The sequence below is a fragment of the Cervus canadensis genome, chromosome 32 (assembly GCF_019320065.1).
Source record: "Cervus canadensis isolate Bull #8, Minnesota chromosome 32, ASM1932006v1, whole genome shotgun sequence".
NCBI classification, from domain to species: Eukaryota; Metazoa; Chordata; class Mammalia; order Artiodactyla; family Cervidae; genus Cervus; species Cervus canadensis.
Genome location: NC_057417.1, coordinates 29,805,104 through 29,821,571, shown reverse-complemented (window position 1 = coordinate 29,821,571; position 16,468 = coordinate 29,805,104). Strand labels below are relative to the sequence as shown.

The 16,468-nt window shown below is 48.0% G+C and overlaps 1 protein-coding gene across 2 annotated transcripts; it reads right to left on the bottom strand.

Annotated features, from left to right (window-relative positions):
- Positions 1–330: 330 nt before the first annotated feature.
- LOC122432814 (NXPE family member 3-like) lies at positions 331–16,436 on the bottom strand. 2 transcript variants are annotated; one of them, XM_043455030.1, is made up of 7 exons: positions 16,348–16,436; positions 15,893–16,074; positions 10,166–10,280; positions 4,865–5,589; positions 2,717–2,790; positions 2,399–2,611; positions 331–1,714 (listed from the first exon to the last, which is right to left on the bottom strand). In XM_043455030.1, the coding sequence occupies exons 3-7, from the start codon at positions 10,259–10,261 to the stop codon at positions 1,182–1,184; spliced, it is 1,641 nt and encodes a 546-aa protein (XP_043310965.1). In that variant the 5' UTR covers positions 10,262–10,280; positions 15,893–16,074; positions 16,348–16,436; the 3' UTR covers positions 331–1,181. The 2 variants fall into 2 exon arrangements, with proteins under 2 accessions (XP_043310965.1, XP_043310966.1); XM_043455031.1 differs by lacking the exon at positions 2,399–2,611.
- Between the last annotated feature and the right edge of the window lie 32 nt (positions 16,437–16,468).

The following is a 16,468-nucleotide window of genomic DNA, read 5'->3' as shown; positions in this document are numbered from 1 at the left end:
ACAGGGCAGATTCTCAGGAAGCCTTGATCATCCTTAATCGGATTCACGGTGGGGCTATATGGATGGAGTGACTCCACAGCAGAAATTTTAGTGAATGTAGGGGACTTCCCTGATGGTCCAGTGGTTAAGGCTCTGCGCTTCCACTTCTGGGGATGTGGGTTTGATCCTTGGTCACAGAACTAAGATCTGGATAAGGAAAAGGCAACCCACTCCAGTATTCTTGCCTGGAAAATCCCAGGGACAGAGGAGCCTGTAGGCTACAGTCCATGGGGTCACAAAGAGTCGGACAGGACTGAGCGACTTCACTTTCACTTTCATGGAACTAAGATCCCACATGCTGTGTGTGATGTAGCCAAAAAAAAATTTTTTAGTGACTGTAAAAATATGGGATCCATTGCATTTCTCTGTTTTTTCTCCAATATTATAAAATGCCTAGACTTTAATGCTTAGGCAGGGAACAGGAGCCAACACACCCTAGGGATTCTTCTGTAACCTGATTCTTCAACATTTCATCCATATCTATTAGAAAATAATGGCTGTATGGTTCACTGGAGCAACAAGGGTTATCAACACATCATCTATGGATCCCCTGTAAAGAAAACAGCGTTCATCTTTTATTAGCACTAACATCCCCACACGAAAAAGCAGGGCTGTGTTCTGGCTGTTCATTTACCCCACCTAAGCATATCAGTTCACTCTCTGGATGGCAATCAAAGATTTGCTTGTTCATTTTTTGGTACTTTTTCAGTTTTTCTACAAAGAGCATATATTACTTTTTACAATTTAGGAGACATATTTTATTTTACAAATCAATCTATTAAAGTCTTTATATGGAGAGTCAGGCTTTCTATTTGGGTGGCCGCTGATAACTGAAATGGAACCCATCTCCTATCTTTGCAAGTCTTCTTGAGGCTCTAAACAGAGAGCCCAAAACGGACCTTCACAGTGCTCATGCTCACTGATGGAGCAGGTGTTGTGTTCTGCCCCCGGAATCTCATCCCCTCCACGCAGCTTTTCACGTGGGAGCGGAAGCTCTTAAGATGCATTGGAGGACTGCCAGGCTTCTGCTGGTGCATTGGAAGGTGGTGAGAGACGACGTACCTACAGCTGAGGGGAAGGGCTTCCAGGCTTGATCATCGCACCAGCTTCTTCATCCACAGCCCCAGGACCGGCAGGAGAGCTCAGGTGGGGCAGACGTGGGAGAGCAGGAAGTCCACCTCGTTTCGGACGACGCACCTCCCCGGGTGGATGCTGTCGGGCAGGGCCAGGCTGGAGGTCATTTCCCAGGCGTCCACAAAGGCCACACGGAGGTCGGCAAAGGCAGCTCGGAGGAGCCGGTTCACCTGGAGGGTGAACCAGTCGCTGCCGTACACAGACTTGTAGCCAGTGTTGGCCAGTTTGATGACCACCAGGGTGCGGGGCTCCCGGGCCAGCAGCGCAGCCACAGCGGCCCGGACCCCTGCCAATCGTTGCACGAAGATGGACGGAGGGAAGGTGGTGAAGTGGGCGCCCAGGCTCAGCACCACCACAGTGTAGGGGCCCCCAGCCAGGCCCCCCAGTTCCCGGACCACGGAGTGCAGGGCAGCCACAGGGGTACGAAGAGAGCGCAGGGGCCAGCCATGGGCGCGCCAGTGAAGCACTATGGCCCGGGCGGTGTCCACGGCCATCAGCGGCCCCGTGTGGTACATGGCGTGTAGATCCACCGGCTTCAGGGCTGCGCGGAGGACGCGAGAGGAGGCTCAGGGGTGAATACAGGACCCTGCACCATCCTCTTGGACGGAATGCTAACGATAGCCCCCACTTCCCAGGACATAAACCTTCTCCCCCAAGCCCTAGGGCTGTCCCCGGCTCAAGTTTTCAGGGTTGCCAAGGATCTCCCTATTATCCATCCAAACTCCTATTCAGTTTGCTTTTAATTCTCTGGCGTGTAATTCCCTGTGCTGGTTGCCTTTCTCCTGAAACCTTCCTTTCTCGCCTCCCATCACACTATGTCACCCTATTTCTTCCCTCCCTTTCCGGTCATTCTTTGCTCGGAGCAAATAATGTGTCAGAGCACACAGCTGAGTGAACACACTGGGTCTCCGGACCCCCTGGCCTGGTCCGAGCCTGGTCTCCACTGGGAAAGGGCATAAACTGGGCAACCAGAATCTCTAGCCTGAGGCCAGTCTTTAGGATGAATCCAAGTGGGAGTGCTCGGTCATAAAGCAGAGAGGGACAAGACACCGCAAAGAAAAGTGACGTTTCCCAAAGAAAAGTCAATGGAACAAATTGCTCCAGGGGGCCGGGGAGCCCAAGAACTAGGACTGGGTCCTCAGACTTGGAAGCCAGGAAGCCCCTGGCAGCACTCGAGCTCAGGGACAGCAGACCAGTGCTGCCCTGGCCCCTCGCGGCTGCTCACCCGGCACGGTGTCACGCAGGTACTCCCACCACTGCCGGAGCGTCGAGTCCCCCATCATGTGGACGACGCGGCCAGCCAGGCAGCCCAGGATGCTGTCGGCGGTGGAGAAGGAGCGGCCGGAGCAGGACAGTGAGTGCCACACGTTTTGGTGGTAGAATCCAGAGGGCCTCGGGGCTGGGATCCCAGGGTGGCAGGGTTGCGGAGGGGACAGGACTGTAAGCCATCGTTCATTAGCAAAACAATCGGTGAGAACACAGAAGGCTAAGGCCACGGCCCTGAATCAGGGTTGCCCTTCCCGCCAGCCCCGGGGCCACTCACCCAGACTTCTGTTGTTCTCCTGGGCCACCCAGATTGGAGGAATGCCCTGAGGGAGGGTCTTGTTCGTCACATTCCTGAAGAGAAACCAGTGGGCAGAGGGGAGTGTGTGATGAGAAGGAATCCTGGGCTGAGGTGAAGGAGGGGTGCTTGGAGGAAAGGAAGTTCTCAGGGGTAAAGGTCATCTGTCCAGTGTCAGGGATCCTGGGACACAGCGAGTTAGGGGTCTGGGGAGGGACTGGAAGCTGGAGGTCAGGCATCCAGGTTCTTTGAATTCCATGACCTCAGGGATTGCATCCTTGCAGAAAGCAGAATTGTTTTAAAATGTACCCTGGGGTCTTCTCTGGTGGCCCAGTGGCTAAGACTCCTCCTTGCTCCCAATGCAGGGGGCTCAGGTTCAATTCCTGATCATGCTGCAACTGATGATCCCACATGGCTGTGACTAAGACCCAGCGCAGCCAAATACATAAATAAATACTTTTTAAAAGGTTGTTGTAAAGAAAACATCTGACCTTGGGGTTGCAAATCCATGTCCACTACACACTCAGGTGTGTGTGGTTGTCTGTTGAATGCCCATCTTTGATGGGCCCAGTGTTGGCTCCTGAGGGACGGGGCCCTGCTGCCCTGCTCTCCTGTCCAGGACCCCCAGGACCCTGGACAGTGTCTGGTACAGAGGCGGTTTTGGGGGTGCCGCTCAACAGCAGCAAACGCCTGAGAGCAGGTTCTCGGAGCCGATAGAGCCTGCTGTGCTGTCCCTGATCTAAGCACATAGCATACAGTAACTTATCTGAACCACACCACAGCTCCACAGGGGAGGTACTAACATTGTCCCCCTCTACCAGTGAGAGACTGGAGGTGCGGACAGGTTAAGTAGCTTGCCAGAGATCCCACGAATTGAGGCCGGAATATAGAAACAGGTGGAGCAGGAATTTGAGCCCAGGCAGTCTCGCTCCAGAGACAGCTGGTCTTTACCTCAAGAGACGTCCTGAGCTGGCTCCTGTATTGAATTTTAGATTATTTCCTGCCGACCAATGCAAAAAGGATGTGTGGTTCTTTTCATCTGACCAAAGGGAGTACAAAATTTGGTCTGGAAAGAACCAGGTTTCATGGTGCGGAATCCTAAACGCTGTGGGAAGTCACTAATCAATGCAGAGAGCCTCTGGCGATGGGTGTCTGGTGGAGCTGGCGCCTCGGGGGTCTCCAGCTCAGCTGCCTGGTGCTTCAAGCCCACCCGCCTCTCCCGTCCTCATAGAGCCAGTGGGAACCTCCATGCTCCCTGGGCCTCAGAGCTGCACCCCTCCTCCCACCTGCCCACCTCCACCTCTCCCACAGCTCCTTGTTCCCCTCCGCTTCCAGAGTGGGTGTCCCTCCCCCTCTGCCCTGCCCCCAGCCATCCTCTGGGACCCTGTTTTTGCCCCCTTTCCCTACTGTCTGTCCCAGAGACCAGATGCCCAGCTTCTCCTGTCTTTAAAAATGCTTCTTTCCTCTCTGGGGTCTCTCTAGCCCAGTCCCAGCCTCAGATCCCAGGGGCAGAAGCCAGTCCAGTTTCACTGTCTCCTCCCCATCACTCCCAGTCTTGATGGTCCCAACCGTCCCCTGGGGCCGAGGACGATTCTCAGTTTTGATCTTGCTTGGCTTCTAGGCTGCACCCTCTGCTCCACTTTCACCCAGTCAGCTGGCATCCATCCTCCCCACTCCGTGACCACAGCTGCTGGTAATTTTCAATGGACATCTTTCCCTGCAGGCCATCAGCACGGCAGAGGGGCCAGGACACTGCTCTGTGGCCGGAGGTCTGCAGGTCTCCTTCAAGCTTCAGCTCACCGGTCACTTGCTCTGACGATCCTACACCAGATGGGGCGCCCTTTTCCGTATCCTTAGACCCTCAGTGCATGCTGCAGTGAAGCACTCACTCCAGTGCATGTTTTTAAAGGTCCCGAGTCCCCTCACTGAAAACTCCTAGAAGGCAGGGATGCCAACCACTACATAAACGTTTCCAGCACTTAGCATCAGACCTGGTATATAGTAGGTTCTTGGAAACCTGTTTCATAGACGTGAGTAGATGAATGATAAGGGTAGGGGCTCAGGCAGAATGACCACAGGGACTGGATTCAGGGGTTGGGGCAGACACCCGGACGACACTGGGTCCCCTACCGTGCCAGCAGGGCCTCCTCGTGTGGTGTGGTCACATTCCAGTAGCGTCCACTTGAATGTCCCACCAGTGAGTCACAGGGCAGGGTCGGAGGTCGAGCACAGAACCAGAGCTCACCTGAATCTTCATCCCTGTAGTGACAGGTGCCCTCTTCCTCCCCAATTAACAGGGGGTTAACATTGCAAGTCACAGTTTCTTCGTATCCCGTGGGTCCCCGGAAGTAGCCCGTGAAATCAACCGTGGCCCATTGGTCTCTCCAGATCCCCCGCAGAACCCTGACTGCCTCGCTGGAGTGGATCAGCCGCACTTGCACCTGGGCCTGCCCAGCCCAGAGCAGGGGGAGCGTCAGCAGGTACGTGCCGTTCTCCAGATCCGTGACATCTCCGGGGACGCCTGCCTTCAGGTCAGGACCCAGCAGCTGTGCCCGGAACAGATCCCCACCATGGGCCTTGGGCCTGCCCTGGTGGTCTCTGGCGATGAGGATGGCCTCCAGGTAGCCTCCCAGGGCATAGCTGGTCTGGGCAGGACTCCTCAGGTGATAGGTGGAAGTCTGGGGGCTGGTGGAAGCCAGAAGGTCCCCCCCATCTCCTGGGGTCAGAGGCCAGTGCAGAAGATGGGTCAGGCCTGAGAACCCCTGGGGGAGAGAGCCGGATGACTTGTGGGCAGGGCGGGGCCCTGGCGGCAGAGGGACGGTGCGGTCAGGCCAGGAAACCCCGATGCAGAAGATCTGTGGGCAGAGAAAGACAAGCCCATCAGTGGTTTGTGTCTCTTCTCCTTCTGGGAAGAAGTTCTCAGTTCACTAGACTTAGTGTCTGGTGGTCTCAGGCAGAAATCCCATCTGCCCTGCTTCATGCTGCTCTGACCCGAAGCTGGTGTCTGAGCCACTATCACACACATCTGCAGACACCACCTCGTGTTTATTTTGTAATTTTTAATAATTTTTATTGAAGTCTAGTTGATTTAAAATGTTACATTAGTTTCAGATGTACAGTGTGATGATTCTATATATTTATAGATTATACTCCATTTAAAGTTATTATAGGGACTTCCCTGGTGGTCCCTATAAAGACTGCACTCCCAATGCAGGGGGCCTGGGTTCAATCCCTGGTCAGGGAACTAGATCCTGCAACTAGGAGTTCACATACCTGTGACTAAAAGATCCTACATGCTGCAACAAAGATTCAAGGTCCTGCTTTAGGGGGAAATTAGGATTGGTTAAAAAAGAAAGTAAAGGAGAAGATGACATGTAAGGGCTGTGATGAAGGAGAGGAAAATGGACCAATCTTAAAAGTGTGTTAGATTATCAGAAACTTATCTGAAGCTTTTTGAAATGATTAGGGAACAGTAGAGAGGAAGATAACACCAGAGATAAACCCTCTTCTACAAAGACAGATGTGACACAGAGAAATAACACATTAGTTACTCCAACACTGGAAAATTCAACAGCAGAAGAAAAGCATACGTGTTAGTTAGAAATTGCTTCTGGCTGGTAGTGACAGATACTATAGGACTTCAGTGGTGTGAGCAAAGAAAGGCTTGCTTTTCTCACAATGAGTGTCTGGTTCAGTTTCTTAAGGAAGTCAGGGCAAGGTCTCTAATTCTCTTGACATTTCTCTCATGGTCCCAAGAAGACTGCTGAAGCACCAGCCATCATATTCACTTTTGGAGCAGCAGGAAGAGGAAAAGCAGAGCACCCAAATAGCTTTTAAAATCCCACCCAACAACTTTTGTTTGTAAATCATTGACCCCCTTGTGCCTGTGATGAAGTCTGGACATAAAGTCCTCCCCCCTTTTCCCTGCTAGTAAGGAAGAATGGGTGCATATTTCTAAATGCTAAAATGAGGCAAAAGCTTTGAAGCTATAAGATATAATTTAGAGATCTGCTGAAAGTGAAATTAGTGGGGCTGGGAGAGAAACTACAGCAAAGCAATGCTCTGTCACGTGAAACATGGAAAAGAAGAGGCCACGGCCTTTGAACCGAGCACAGAGGATGCCTACACACAAAGTACAGTAATGCATTTGTCTCGTTGCGCCATTTGCAGAACCCACACCTTATGCAGCAGTTGAATGTCTGGACCATGGAAGTCGATGGGGAACAGGAAATCAAAATATTTTAAACAGACATGACAGCGGGGGACGATGGGCCCCTCAAGTGAGATCTGATGATGAGGGTTTTGTTAATGCACATTTCCACATTTTTCAAAAAGAAAGGAACGTCCCACACCCCATCCTCTTGTGAAGGAGGCAGCACACAGATGAGGGTTTCCTCCACGACTGTACACTCAGGAAACAATCACTCTCGGTGGGAGAAATTTTCCAATGACATCTATTCATTTATTTGATTGCGCTGGGTCTTTGTTGCTGCACTCAGGCTTTCTCTAGCCGTGGCGACCAGGGGCTGCTCTTCGTTGCAGCGCACAGGCTTCTCATCGAGGTGGTTTCTCTTGTTGCAGAGCGCAGGCTCTAGGTGCACAGGCTTCGTCAGTTGCAGGGTGTGGGCTTCAGTAATTGCGACTTGGGGACTCAACAATGTGGGCTCAGCAGTTGTGGTGCGCTGGCTTTAGCTGCCCTCAGCATTTAGGATCTTCCCTGACCAGGGACCAAACCCGTGTCCCCTGCATTGGCAGGCACATTCTTACCCACTGCACCCCCGGGAAGTCCTCCCAATGAAATTTAGGTTCATAGGTTGTAGGTGTTGGACAACCAGTGCAGGCCAACTGGTGGTCAGACGAGGCAGAACCTGAGGCGCTTTTCTCTTCTTTGCTCCTCACCTGGCTTCAGCTCCCTCTGAAGCTCAGCTTCCTTCTTTGGCAAAACCAGAAACTGGGTTGTGATAAGTACTGGGCTCTGGGAACACTGTTTTCTGGGCTAACTGCTCAGAGGGATGGGAATTTGCTATCATTTTCTGACTTCGGGAAGTGTGGGCCGGAAGTGTGGGTGCAATGATGATTGTAGAGTCCTGCCAACTCTGCAACTCGTTTTTGTCCTTCTCTCTCTTGCTCCATCTCTGGACCCTCAGGGCTGGTGTACGTGAGACCGTGATTCTCTATAAGTGTGTCTCTCGTGCGAATCCAGGCTCTCCTGCGGGCAGGTTTCCTGGGGTCTAGACCTGGGGGAGCTGTTTATGTCAGACACTGTTGTTGCCTATCCAAGACCTCATTTCAGTTTGGAGTAGCCACAGGTGACACATTATTATCATGTAATATATTATTATTGGTCTCAGTCAGTCATGACATCCACATCCCACACTTTCTCAATCTTCTTAGGAGTTTCTGAGTTCCAATAAGGCATAAGGAGGGGTCTGATGAGAAATACCAGGGCCAGCTTTCACTCACCTAATAAAAAAGACTAGTGAAGCTGGGACTATTTTATTTCCACCTGGGATGTGGATTCAGTGTGTGGCAAGGCATCAACCTTCTCAAGGTAAGAAGGGAAAGGCCATTTCAAACCTGGTTTCTCCTCCACGGCCCACATACTTCCGGTGCTGGGTGTCAGAGGAAGCACACATATCGTGATGGGACCGCTGGCCGTCTCTTCAGGGCATGATGCCGAGTTGGCACTGTGTGGCATAGGAGTGTTCCTGGAAGCTGTTCCTAGACTGAGACGTTTAGCTGTAACTGAACTATACACAGGAATGACTGAGAACCATGTTAAGTCAAAGCTAAATATTCCTCAACTCAAATTCCCCTTATCAGGCTCTAAAAAAAAAAAATGCCTGTGACCACTCCCACATCATCTGACGTGGAGGAAGTTGTAATAGAAAGATACAGAACCTTAACAGAATGAGGTTAAAATATTTTACTGTTGTAAATTTTACAAAAACACATTGACGCATAGTGCCTCTCCCAGGGCATCAGAAGGGGTCTTTGCAAGGGAAGGACTCTGAACCATGAGCCTCACTACCCTCTTGGCAAATATGTCTCAGGTTGTAATCACAGCAATGCCGACTCTGCCCCCAGCTGACTGCAATGTGATATACCATAATTTACAAGACAATGTCTCAATTTCAGAGATGTTCAAATGTGAAATGATTTTAGAATTGATCAATGAAATGTGATGTTCATCTTAGAATTGATCAAATATGGTACTTGCAACATATATTATAACCAAAGGACTACTATTCAGAAAATAGGAAGGATGGTCACAACTCAACATGAAAAAAATAGTTCAATAGAAAAATATGCAGTGTATGAATAGACAATTTACAGAAACAGAACTATAAAAATAAACATCAGGAAAAAAATGCCCAACTATGTTATACGTCTAGGAATAGTTTAGCTGCAAATTAAAGAAAACCCCACACACAGTGACTTAAGAATGATGGTCTTATTTTTCTCACATAACAAGATGTCCGAAATACAACATCAAGAGTTAAACATATTTATTAATTCTAGGAGTCTTTTGGTAGGCTTCCTGGGGTTTTCTATGTATAAAATAGTATCTTCCATGAAGAGAAAGTTTTATTACTTCCTTCCCAAACAGTATACTTTTTTTCCCCTTGCTTTATTGCACTGGCTAAGACTTCTAGTACAACATTGAAGGGAAGTTTTGAGAGCAGACAGCCTTGCTGTGTTTCTGATCTTTGGGGAAAGCTTTCAGTCTTTCACTATTAAGAATGATTAAGTAGATTCCTTCTATTATCTTAAGTATATTCCCTTCTATTTATAGTTTGCTAAGATTTTGAATCATGAATAGATGTTGAGATTCATCAAATGCTTTTTCTGCCTCTGTTGAGATGATCATTTGTTTTTAATATGGTGGAATATACTTTGATATACAATATCCTGGTTGATGTTTGAATGTTGCATCAGCCCTGTACCTAGGGTACCACTGTACCTAGGGTAAACCACTTGGTAATGTACCTAGGTACCCACTGTACCTAATGTACCTAGGTACATTACCTAGGTACCCAGTGTACCTAGGGTAAACAACTTGGTAATGATGTATTCTCCCTGGCAGATGTTTTAACTACAAATTCAATTCCCACAATAGATACAGGACTATTCATCATGTATATTTCTTTTTGAGTCATTTTTAATTGTTTTTTGTCTTTCAAGAAATTTGTTAACTGCATCAAAAACTTGTAATTTGTTGGCTTAAATTTGTTCATAGTATCTCATTATTATCTTAATATCTGTAAGGTATATATTGATGACACCTCTTGCATTCCTGATATTGATAACTTGTGTTTTTATTCTGTGGTCCTGATTAGTTTGTCTAGGGGACAGCCTTCTCCTTCTAGATGAAAGTAACTGGTTCAGGTTCTGCGGATGGATAGGACAGGCGGAAAGGACTATACTTACACACATTGCAATGACGGATGCCACAGCCACAGTCCTGGGCCACTTGAACTGTCTGATGAATAGGTCTGTGGAAGCTTGGAGTTGTTTATTAGACATCTGGTATGTGACCAAGACCCTAGGTAGATAAAAGTGTAAAAGTAAAAGGAGTGACATCATAAGCATGATGCAATGTGAGTTTCCTACCATCTCCCCACCAAAGAACAACAGTTCTCTAACATCACCCATATGGCTGAGAGGGCTTTTATAGAAGTTTGGGTGTTCAGTGAGGAAGTTCCAGCACACATTTGGGGCAATTATGATCCAGCAATTCTCATGTATGTACAAAAACATACACGAGAATGTTCATAGTGAAACCGCCAATTGGCGTTTCTGGGGGCCTCTGAAGAGCTCTGATCCTCATACCCTCAACGCAGAAAAAAATTCAGTGAGAGGCAAAGTGGTAGGTAAGAAGTGACTTATTAGAATAGGACTCTTGTGAGGCTTACAGGTGAGCAAGTGAGAGGGTGCCATCTAGGGAACTTAGTGGGCTACAGTTTTATAATCAAAGGAAAAGTGTGGAAGAGCAGAAACCACTTTCTTCCTTATTCTTGGGTAGACATCATGCTTCCATCATCAACTCCTCTTCCAGGTGGGGAGGGGAGTGCTTTTGTCTCTACATGGTCCAGCCAGGACTTTCATGGTGCTGTGGAAAAATCATTTCAGGTCTCAGTACAATGAGCGCCTCTCATTTTGAAATGTCACCTTTCATAAATTATTGTGTTTTTTCTTTTAAGTATTTATTTATTTGGCTGTGCCAGGTCTTAGTTGAGGCATGCAAGGTCTTTAGTTGTGGCATGTGGGATCTATTCATAGTTCCCTGATCCGGGATCAAATCTAGGCCCCCTGCATTGGGAGCATGGAGTCTCAGCCACTGAGCCCCCAGGAAAATCCCCATAAATTACTGTTTTCCTGTGCGCAGAGAACATGCCCTAAGGATCATTAACTTACTGAGCTTACTGGGCATGTGGGGCTCATGCCGCCATTGTTTTTATTTGGGGCCATGTCTTGTGCTTCTGTTGCATGGTTTTGTTGCTATGAAAATTTGCTTTTTTTAAAATTTATTTTTGGCTGCACTGGGCCTTGGGTGCTGCACACGGACTTTCTCTAGTTGCAGCGAGTGGGGACTACTCTCTGGTTGCAGTGCTCAGGTTCCTCATTGCGTTGGCTCCTCTTGTTGCGAAGCACAGGCTCTAGAGTGTGTGGGCTTCATTGGTTGCAGTGCACAGGGTTAGCTGCCACTAACTAACCCTGGTAAAGAGGGACTCTTTACCACTGGACCACCAGGGAATTCCAGGCCTGCTTGGTTTTGTGGTTAAGCAAACCTACTTCCTTGAATAATCATTAATCATCATCATCATTATTATTATTAATCTAACTTACAGGGGTCTCCTATAATTTTTCCTACTTACAATCCCCTAGTGGGATTAACTATTTAATCACCTACTCGTCTGTATCAGTAGCAGCCTTATTCATAATATTCCCAAATTTAAAAAAAGAAAAATATCCACCAGTGGAAGAATAGATAAACAAGTCTGGAATATTCACGCAATTGAATACCACTTAGCAATAAAAAGAAAACAATTACTGATAAATCCAACAATATGAATGATTCACTGAAAAAAAAAAATCAGGTTTGGTGAAAAAAAGCCACACAGAAAAGTTTCATGCTATATGATTCCTTTAATAAGAAATTCTAGAAGAGATAAATCAACCTATGGTGATAGAAATCAGAAGAGCAGTTGGCACTGGTGGAGGGCATTGACTGGAAGGGGGCATGAGAGAAACTTACAGGGTTCTGGAAAGCCCTTTATCTTTAACTGGGTGATGGTTATATGGGTATATGCATTTGTCCAAATTAATTATACTCAAGATCTGTGCATTTGACTTTATATAAATTACACTACAATAAAAAGAATTAAAAAAAACAGGATAATAGAAAAGACAAATAAGTACATTCATAAAACTATTGACTAAATTTCAGGCACTATCAACATCTAGAGGTGGTGCATTGGGTAAGATTAAGAGATGTGAGAGTATGTTAAAGTACTCTTATGGGTTCAGGGAGAAACAGAGAGATATTGATAAGATAAATCAACAGGTGTAAGTAAACATAAGAAACCAATATAAGACTAAAAATAGAATGTAAAACGTTTAAATCTGAAAAACATTTGATTCACCTATTGAAAAGCAGGGAAAGAGGAAAAAGAGAAAGTACAATAAATGGGGGACTTGAAACAAGTTGGAAGAAATAAGAAGCTATCATTGCAATAAACATAAATAGGTTAGGGGGAAGAAAAGGGTGTGACATTAGGAGAGTCGCACTGATACATACACACTACCGAGTGTAACACAGATGGCACGTGGGAAGCTGAGTACAGCGCAGGGAGCCCAGCCAGGCGCTCTGACTGGAGAGGAGGGAGGAAGGTCTGAGAGGGAGAGGATATGTGCACACATGTAGCTGGTTTACTTCCTTGTCCTGCCGAAACTAACACAGCATTGTAAAGCAACTGTATTCCAGTAAAATTTTGTTAATGTACATAAGTTAAACTAACCAATGAGTCAGAATGCAATGAAGAACATATACTCTTGGGACTTGCCTAGCAGTCCAGTGGTTAAGACTCTGCGCTCCCACTGCAGGGGCGTGACCCTGGTCAGGGAACTAAGTTCCCACATGCCTCAAGGCCCAGCCAAAAATAAAATTTGAAAAAAAAAAAGAACATATGCTCTCAGTGAACATCTCACTTCCCCAGAAAACACAGAGAAAGAGCCGGGTTTACCACACTCAACCTCTCAAACTAAAAAGTGTACTTTCATGGAGGAATTGTTTTCTTCCTTCTTTGAGGCTGGACCCCAGAGAAGGGCAGGATTAGGTGGGGACAAAGACAGGCATAACCCTATGTACTGTCTTGGTGGCTGGTGACATGTTTAAATAAGTGTTAGTTGCTCAGTCGTGCCCGACTCTTTGTGATCCCATGGACTGCAGCGCACCAGGCTCCTCTGTACATGAGATTTTCCAGGCAGGGTACTGGAGTGGGTTGACATTTCCTTCTCCAGGGGATCTTCCCAACCCAGGGATCAAACCTGGGTCTCCTGCACTACAGGCAGATTCTTTACCGACTGAGCTACAAGAGAAGCCCTAGTTTAAGTAGGGGAGGACTAAATACTTGAGGAAGGAGCTGGAGAAGGACCTGAGGGCCTCGGAGCAAAGCTGAGGAAGAATTCAGAGGGCTACTTACATGGGGCATATGGGGATGAGGGCTCTTTAAGATTGTCTAGAACTAGAGAGAGAGTTACATCCATTGGAATCCTGGCCTGTAGCTTGAGAAGCAGGCCTTCCACTGCCCATCCGGAATCCTGGGAGTTTCAAAGAGCTAATGCTGCCAGATTCAGTGACAGTCTGGCTATTTATGAGGATGGGGGACCAGCAAGCTGAATAGACCGAGACTTCTTGACCTTCTGCATTCATTTCTGCCTGTCCTCTAACCCAAAGCATCAAAGAACTCTGGGGCAGAGGGTCATACGGCAATTGAGTAGTGTCACCAATGTCACTGTAATTATCCATATTACTGATTCCAACAATTTCCCTGTGGCTACTGAGTAAGTATATGATGCATGCGTGTGTGCTGTCTTTTCAGTCGTGTCTGATTCTTTGCAGCCCTATGGACTGTAACCTGCCAGGTTCAGTCCATGGGATTCTCTAGGCAAGAATACTTGAGTGGGTTGCCATGCCCTCTTCCGGGGGATCTTCCCCATATGCCAGCACAGTTAAAATTATGAGGGCCCATAAAAATGTAAAGCAAGAGCAACAGCAGTAATACACTAGTAGCAGCAATACAAGGCACCTGGGCAGATTTTAGCTTCCACCCAAATGAGGATGGAAGGCAGGGAGAAGTGTATGAAAGAGATCCAGTCCCCCAGCTGCTATTACAAACTCCAAATATGTTCCCATTTTCCTTCTTGTCTTGAAACACAGGAATCTTAGCTCCTAAGTTCTATCCACCTACTCACCTCCCTCATCTCCATTTAAGCACCTAGAAATTCTACCTCTGCTTCCTTGTACCTGTACTGTTGGACAGACTTCCTTAAAGTAAGAAAGCCGCCCACGGTGCTCTAATAAATCCGGTCTTCCTACACTGTCTGCTTCCAGAATTACAGTGTCATGTTTATTCAACATCCTAACAAACCTAAGGCAAATACCAGTGAGAGAATTTAACCTGGGACAGAGCAACTGCTATCTATTATTTTCCCCCTTTCAGCCCCTCTTCGAGAAGGAAGCTTAAGTCCTCCTCAGCACTTACTTCTTGGGGAAGTAAGAACCCAGGAACCCGGACCATCCTCCCTTAGAAATTCCAGCCATCCAAACACTCAGCTGACCCTTTTCACCCCTAGGACTACGTAGCAGACCTCATTTTCACCCCAGCACAGCCCCAGGACCGAGGTCGGTACATTCAGCTAGAGAGGACTGCATAGTTATAAGTGATGGTCAGGGCAGGGTCAATTTGATACCATAATGCAAACCACAAAGGGATACCAGCAAAGAAAGCCATCTCAGGGAAGCCTGTTCCACTGATGGATGAAGTCACTGCCTTACGTAGCGCTGAGCTCACTGTTGGAATTTGGGTGGCAATCAGTGTGCAGGGTCCCCCAGCCAGCGCTGTATTCAGGACCATCCAGACATCTCTGTACATCAGGCAGTGGTCAGTGGCAGCAAAAAGAGAAGAGGGAACCGTAGTGTCTGGGTGCCCTGCCACCACCCAACGTCACCTTCCGCTTCCTTTTGGCCTAGTTCATGTATAGGAATGAGCACACAGGGATATCGGCATGGCCTACAGAAGCAAGGGTCAGCTACGGGCCTGTTGACACAGCCCCAAGTCAGGGACGAGGCCTTGCCCTCATTCCTGACTCTACCCAGTTGAACACTGGCCAGTGGTTTTGGCAGGCAGACACCCAGTACCCTATCCTATGTGCACGCGTGTTAAGTCGCTTCAGTTGTGTCTGACTCTTTGCAACTGCATGGACTGTAGCCCACCAGGCTCCTCTGTCCATGGGATTCTCCTGGCAAGAACACTGGAGTGGGTTGCCATTTCCTCCTCCAGGGTATCTTCCCGACCCAGGGATCGAAGCTTCGTCCCTTAAGTCTCCTGCATTGACAGGTAGGCTCTTTACCACTAGCACCACCTGGGAATCCCTAAATTCCCAGATATTCCAAATATTCTAGAAACAAAAGATCCATCCTACCCACCCCCCCCCCGAACCCACAAATCTACTTCCAGTTCTTCTCAGGTTTACCAGTGTTAACTGTCGTCTCTGAGATCTCTTTCTCCAGTATCTTTCTCAAATTCTCAGCACCATTTTAAACTGTCGACCACTTTCTCCAACCTGAAGCCCTGCCCAGTTCTGGTTTCCATGTGTACCTGAGTCTCCTGTCTTCTTGACCCCTCATCTGTGGATATGACCCCGTGTCCTCTTTGTTAAGCCCTGTACATGTCACTTTGTCACAATCAGGCACCGTATCTTGTGAGCTTCCTTGTACCCCAACACCAAGGACAGTACTTTGCCCAGACTGTGATTTCAATCCATCCTGGTCGCATGACAAGTGGACTCAGTGCCCTGTTCCCTGAACCTGAGTCTGCCCAGGAGTCCACTCCCCCAACTCACATTTCCTTTCTGAAGCCTAAGCCCTCTTACCTAATCGCAGGATACCCCTCGACTCTTCTTTCTCTCCGTCCTCTGCAAAACCCCCAAAGTCTTGTTTCCTGTCTTCACACTACCTCACAGGATAACATCCTGTTGATGCTGCGGCCACTGGCAAGGTAGATGACATGGCCAGTCAGGCCCCCAGAATGAGGTCAAATGGAGAGCGAGGGCAGCTGCAGTAGGAAAGAGAGAGCCATGCTCCTTAGCAGAATAAACTCGGAGGCTGAGAACACACAGTCAAAAAAGGAACGTGGGAATAAGGCTGCAGCAGGAGGAAATTAATCACCATAGAACACTGTGGTCCAAACCCCAGACAAAGAGGAATGACTTCCTCTTCCCACTCACTGGGGAGCCTTTTCTACTGATGTCTGAGGAACAAAGCAATGCCCTGGGAGAGGGCCATACATCTCTCCTTTCTAGAAAGAAACTCGACTTGAAGTCCATACCTGAGCGGATGAGGGAAGTGCAGGGGATGGGATACAGTGCTCTTGCTTGAAGACTGAGTGCTTTCCCCACCAATTTTCATTGCCTTGTATGTAGCACTCAGTACTAAGAGGAGAGAGGTGG